Source organism: Atractosteus spatula, chromosome 20 (genome assembly GCF_055471065.1).
Source record: "Atractosteus spatula isolate fAtrSpa1 chromosome 20, fAtrSpa1.hap1, whole genome shotgun sequence".
NCBI classification, from domain to species: Eukaryota; Metazoa; Chordata; class Actinopteri; order Semionotiformes; family Lepisosteidae; genus Atractosteus; species Atractosteus spatula.
The window spans coordinates 18,306,730-18,312,992 of NC_142725.1; the positions used below are offsets into that span (position 1 = coordinate 18,306,730).

At 53.9% G+C, this 6,263-nt stretch overlaps 1 protein-coding gene across 1 annotated transcript; it reads left to right on the forward strand.

Moving 5' to 3' along the window:
* The first annotated feature begins 58 nt into the window (after nucleotides 1–58).
* mfap2 (microfibril associated protein 2) lies at nucleotides 59–6,162 on the forward strand. Its single transcript, XM_088938068.1, has 9 exons — nucleotides 59–117; nucleotides 2,982–3,056; nucleotides 3,581–3,649; nucleotides 3,750–3,773; nucleotides 3,860–3,922; nucleotides 4,157–4,198; nucleotides 4,822–4,909; nucleotides 4,994–5,067; nucleotides 5,346–6,162. The coding sequence occupies exons 2-9, from the start codon at nucleotides 3,020–3,022 to the stop codon at nucleotides 5,447–5,449; spliced, it is 501 nt and encodes a 166-aa protein (XP_088794194.1). The 5' UTR covers nucleotides 59–117; nucleotides 2,982–3,019; the 3' UTR covers nucleotides 5,450–6,162.
* The last annotated feature ends 101 nt before the right edge of the window (nucleotides 6,163–6,263 follow it).

The following is a 6,263-nucleotide window of genomic DNA, read 5'->3' on the forward strand; positions in this document are numbered from 1 at the left end:
ACCCGGGAGAGCGGGGAGGGGGTCGGGGGAGGCGGGGCGGTGTGGCGCTCGGACTCGGCGTCTCAGACTCGGGGCGGAGGGACCGCAGAGTCGCCGGACGGACCGAGCTGCAGAGCGGTAAGAGACCGGCGGGCCGGGGCAGCTGCGTGCGCGGGGAACAGACTCGGGGACAGAGCGAGCCGGGCTCATCGGGTCACAGTGGGTCGCGGTCCGGTCCGGTCCGGTCCGGCCCGGCGGCTGGTGAGCGGTGCAGGCTGGGCGAAGACGTGACCCTGCTGTGTGGGAGTCTCAAACTCTGTCCTCTTTGGAGAAGCGCGATTTGTCTAGATTTGATGTGTGATGTGTTGCAGCTGGGAAGAAGGTATAAACTATTTATATAGTGCCTTTACAAGCGGCTCCTCAAAGCGCTTGACAGCAAGAAAAAAACACGCAATGAGAGGAGACAGAAGGATTACACAATTACAGTTCGAGTTTGGAGTACAGTTGGAAGGCGAACACAGAACCAGTTAAGTAGAAGCCCTTCTAAGAAGGAAAATACAATAATGTTTGGCGATGGTGCTGCTTCGCTTTATTGCAACCAGTACAGCATTACTCTACTTAAAAAAAAATCAAAATCTACTCTACTAATCACTCTAATTACCTTCACTGTCTCGAGTGCCAGCTGCAGCCAGAATGGAGACAGCAGGCTTGACTTCGCTCGAGCTCAGAACCCGCTGGTCTCCCGGGAGTGTGGGAGATGGTGCTGGGACTGGAAAGGCGTTTTTGTAAAAGTTGGGAAAAAGTCCGTTTTTAACGGTCGAGGGTCCTCCTCGCTGTGTCCCTCACTGAAGGAGGGGGGCGCTGGCGGGAACCCCGGGGGAGAGGGAGGGGGGGTGTCTGGATTAGTGGGTTTTGTTTAAGTGCAGAAGAGGAGGTTGTGGTCGGGGGGGTCTCTCAGCTTTGTGCCTGCGGAGAGGGCAGACTCCCAGAGCAGGGGGGGGGGAGGGGGAGGGGGAGTAATAGCTCCCAGATGTGGGCTGTAAAAACACACGGTTTCCTGTAGACTCTCGGATTCACACCAGGAATGTCTGTGGGCCAAACACACACACACACACAGAGTCAAATGCACATACATCGACACACTTCAAACACACACACAACGTGACAGACTCGCACTCACACTGCCACAGACACTGAGAGAGACACAAGCGCTCACACACAGACGGTCTGTGGACGTGTAGAAACGCAGTGTGTTTGACGAGGGTTTCTTCGTGCATGTCTGCTGCTCTCGAGTGCTGGCAGTGTGACCGCAGTGTGGGGGGTCGTCCAGGGGAGCTGGATGGTTTGTGGGGTTCCACACCGAGGAGGAAGCGTGCAGGACAGGCTGGAGGGAATTCTTTGGGAGCTGGGGGCGCAGCGAGCAGGCGGACAGCCTGGACCCGGGGCCGGTCAGCCACTCGGGACTCTGATTCCAGAGGTCTGACAGACAGGCACAAAGACAAGTGGGGTCCCCACCTGTGCTCCTGGGGTCCAGCAACATGGTTTCTTCTGATTTCAGAGATTGAGCCAGAGTGGAGTGCACCCCAATCTGCTGTGTGAGCCCCACTGTCCAGCTCCCAGATCCACAGCCTGAGCCCCACTGTCCAGCGTCCCAATCCGCTGTCTGAGCCCCACTGTCCAGCGTCCCAGTCCGCAGTCTGAGCCCCACTGTCCAGCGCCCCAGTCCGCAGTCTGAGCCCCACTGTCCAGCGCCCCGATCCGCTGTCTGAGCCCCACTGTCCATCTCCCCGATCTGCTGTCTGAGCCCCACTGTCCAGCGCCCCAGTCCGCAGTCTGAGCCCCACTGTCCAGCTCCCTGATCCACTGTCTGAGCCCCACTGTCCAGCGCCCCGATCCGCTGTCTGAGCCCCACTGTCCATCTCCCCGATCCGCTGTCTGAGCCCCACTGTCCAGCGCCCCAGTCCGCAGTCTGAGCCCCACTGTCCAGCTCCCCGATCCACTGTCTGAGCCCCACTGTCCAGCGCCCCGATCCGCTGTCTGAGCCCCACTGTCCAGCGCCCCGATCCGCTGTCTGAGCCCCACTGTCCAGCTCCCCGATCCGCTGTCTGAGCCCCACTGTCCAGCACCCCGATCCACAGCGTGAGCCCCCCTGTCCAGTGCGGTCAGGCAATGCAGTGGTGGGGCTTTGTTTCTCTACAGTATGTAGACAGGGCAGGGACTGAAGCTCTTTAACATTATGGACCAAACAACAGACAACTGGACCTCTGCTGTCCTCTCGGTCCAGTGGAGCACCTTCGGGGTGACCTGAAAGCGAGGGGCAGGCCGTGTCCTCTCACTGATCCGGGGTGCCCTGTGCTGTCTCTGTCCCAGGTTTCTCTCCTCTTTCCTTCTGCCCCCCTGTTGTTCTAGGATGTCAGCCCCTCTCATTGTCTGCTTTATGCGTTTAGGAGAAGGAAAGATAATGGAGAGATTGCTGTGGAAGTCAAGACCCGCCACATTCCTGCTGGCAGAATTCCTTTCATGTTTTTTTTTTCGGTTGCCTAAAGCTGGGAGAGGGTGGGACAAGGAGAAAGGAGATGAGTTGAGTGTGAAGGAAGTAGGGAAAGAGAGTAAGATTCAAGTTTTTAGGCTTCATAAATTTCTCTGTGCTTGCCTCTGCAGTGAAATGTCAAATGCACTTTAAACAGTCCCAGCAGTGCTGTTATTTTGTTTCAGCTTTTGTAAGTTTCTAATTATCCTCCCTGATCTCCTGTGTAATTGTTGCTCAGCGTGGTAGTACTGGTATGCTGTCGGTGGTGCCAGTAAAGCTCTTTGAATCCAGATGAGTGAGACGCAGGGCAGAGTCATGGGGGGGGCTCTCATGACTTACAGAGCAGTAATTAACTACAGAGCAGAGGTACAGAGCTCCCATGAGCTACTCGGTTGAGTCACAGAGCTGTGATGAACTGCAGAGCTCTAGCGCAGACACAGCAGTTGGTTCTTTTTTCCCTCCCATCTCCTAGTTCCAGTGACTGCTCTACCCCAGAAGTGTGGAGTGAAGATGAGGGCCAGCTGCCTGCTCCTGATTTCCCTGCCCGGTCAGTGTCAGAGCACTAGCTGCTCGAGTTCAGTGCTCTCTTGGCATTGTGGCACAGTGTGTTTTTCCCACTGTCTTAGTTTATCATGGTAAATTGTGTCCCTCTGTCACAATATGCCACTGTGTTGCAATGTATCACAGTGTGTTGTGTCCTTGTGTCACAATGAATTGTGTCCCTGTGTTGCAGTGCGTCACAATGAATTGTGTCCCTGTGTCGCAGTGTGTCACAGTGTGTGTCCTTGTGTCACAGTGTGTCACAGCATGTTGTGTCCTTGTGTTGCAGTGTGTCACAATGAATTGTGTCCCTGTGTCACAGTGAATTGTGTCCCTGTGTCGCAGTGCATCACAGTGAATTGTGTCCCTGTGTCGCAGTGCATCACAGTGAATTGTGTCCCTGTGTTGCAGTGTGTCACAGTGAATTGTGTCCCTGTGTCGCAGTGTCACAGCGTGTTGTGTCCCTGTGTCACAATGTGTCACAGTGTGTCCCTGTGTCGCAGTGTGTCACAGTGTGTTGTGTCCCCTCAGCCCTCCTCCTTGCCCAGCAGTATGAAGTGACAGAGGATCTCTACCCCAACCAGCCTCAGTACCCTGTGGGTGAGTCTGTAGCCTGTCTGCCAACATACCCGCCTGCTGCAGATCTGCTCATCTGCTTGCTGATCTAATTCCTCTGATCATTTTTCCTCTTGCTCCCCAGAGGATTACGACGTGGACTACCAAGGTAAGTGTCTCAGGAGAGCTGGTTCTATCACTCTGTCTATCCCTCGGTCGATGGGTTCCTGATCGTACTCCTCTGTCGTTCTCTAGAAGCTTTCCAGCAGCAGGTTCTGTTGGGTCCAGACAGTCAGCAGCTGTTGCCAGTGACCACCGGTAAGATCTCCCTTCATTGGTCTCTCTCCCTGCACCTTTACCTCTCCTTTACCAGTCTGACTGTCCATCTGTCCACAACTCTGTCCTGACCGTCCGTCTGTTTGCCAACTGTCCGGAACACTGTCCTGCCTGTCCGTGTGTGTGTCTGACTGTCCTGGTTGCCTGTCTGTCCGTGTGTTCATCTGTGTGTCCATCTGTCCGGAACGCAGTCCTGACTGTCTGTCTGTATTCCAGGAGAGCTGTCGGAAACGGAGCCCACAGAGCCTGGACCGCTTGGTGAGTCCTGGATCTCTGAGAGGGAGTGAAAGACTGAGACAGTGTGCTTGGAACTAACCATAAACACATGAGTCTGGGAGTGCTGTATCACTCTTGTGCTGGATCTGGGAGTGCTGTATCACTCTCAGTACTGTATTGTGTGCTGTGTTACTGAAGTGCTGTATTGCTATGTTGTGTTGGTATATTGTGTGTTGTGTTCCAGTGGGGCTGTACTGCATGTTGTATTGCTGTATTATGTTGTGTTGCTGTATTGCGTGTTGTGTTGCAGTGGTGCTGTACTGCGTGTTGTGTTGCAGTGGTGCTGTACTGTTTGTTGTGTCACAGTTGTCCTGTACTGCGTTTTGTGTTGCAGTGGTGCTGTACTGTGTGTTGTGTTGCAGTGGTTCTGTACTGTGTGTTGTGTTGCAGTGGTGCTGTACTGCGTGTTGTGGTCCTGTACTGCGTGTTGTGTTGCAGTGGTTCTGTACTGTGTGTTGTGTTGCAGTGGTGCTGTACTGCGTGTTGTGTTGCAGTGGTTCTGTACTGTGTGTTGTGTTGCAGTGGTGCTGTACTGCGTGCTGTGGTCCTGTACTGCGTGTTGTGTTGCAGTGGTGCTGTACTGTGTGTTGTGTCTGTGCCCCCAGATTGCCGTGAGGAGCAGTACCCCTGCACCAGGCTGTACTCGGTACACAAGCCCTGCAGACAGTGCCTGAAGAGCCTCTGCTTCTACAGGTATGCCTTCCTTACTGTTCTCACCTGCGGTCTGCCCTGCCGATAGCTGCCACCGCTGAGCTCAGGTCATGTGTGTGTCTGCAGCCTGCGGCGAGTGTACGTGGTGAACAAGGAGGTGTGTGTCCGCACCGTGTGCGCCCATGACGAGCTGCTTCGAGGTGAGCCCAGCCACCCATACGTCACGTACTGTAGCGCACGCCCGTCACCGACAGATCAAAATACACCAGCACCCATCCCCACTGCACGAAATACACCAGCACCCATCCCCACTGCACGAAAGGCACTCGGCTACATCGGTTTGTTAGTTTTCCCTCCAGCAGTGGGAACTGGTCTAACTTTTTGATTAGAATGCTGTCCCAGTCAGCCAGTTCCTAGCCGGTAGCGACTGTCACTCGAAGTCTGTTCATCTTCTGATCCCTCTCCTCTCTCCTGCCAGCTGACCTGTGCCGTGACCATTTCACTAAGTGTGGGGTGATGGCTCTCAACGGGCAGTGTAGCTCTCTGGGGGAGACTTGTGCGAAGAGCTGTGGGGCTTGTTAAACTGGAGCTGAGCCAGGGAGACCCTCTGACCTGCGACCCCACCTCCACAGGACTCCCCCACTCCTGTGGCCTGGAACCTTGCCGATACCCATTCCTTTGCCTCCAGACCTGACAAGCTCTTCCTGTTCCACAGAACCCTCTGATACCTCCACCCTTTACTCCTCTCTGCCCTGTGTGTGTATTACATGTCTTAACGTGTATATATGTCTTGCGTACCTCCACGCCTTCTTCAAAAGCCACACCCATAACCCTCATGACAACCAACCCCTGCCTTCCCTCCCATCAGGTTCCCACCCACACAGCAGAGTATTAGCATATGTAACCCCACCCAGTTATTCCCAAACCCCGCCCCCAGTCTTCAACGTCACAGTGGAGTCTCTTTCTCTCTTCCTTTGCATATATATCTAAACATATACAAATGAATATTAATTAACTGTATAACGTCAATGGTGCTAAGAATAACAGAACAGTACAGGAAGAGCTCAGATGCACATAAAGGTTTGTACTTCAGCGTGAGCATCTCTGTATCTGTTCCTGTTGGGATTGTACGACTATATTGCGAGCGCTGTGGCAGACTGGACATGTATGAACATGTATGAACAGGTCTTATACTACTGCTTTGTGAAACTGTCTTCATTATTAAGGAGAAAAGAGAAGATTTGTTTCATTTGTAATTACTGTCTTGGATAATAAATTTATCGCTAGACAAGCGAGTCGTGTGGCCTGGTGTCTTGTCTTGTTGGGGGGGGGGGGACAGAGGCTGTTCTGACTTCTCACTCTCCCCCCCACCGATCAGAGCACCAAGATCAGAGCA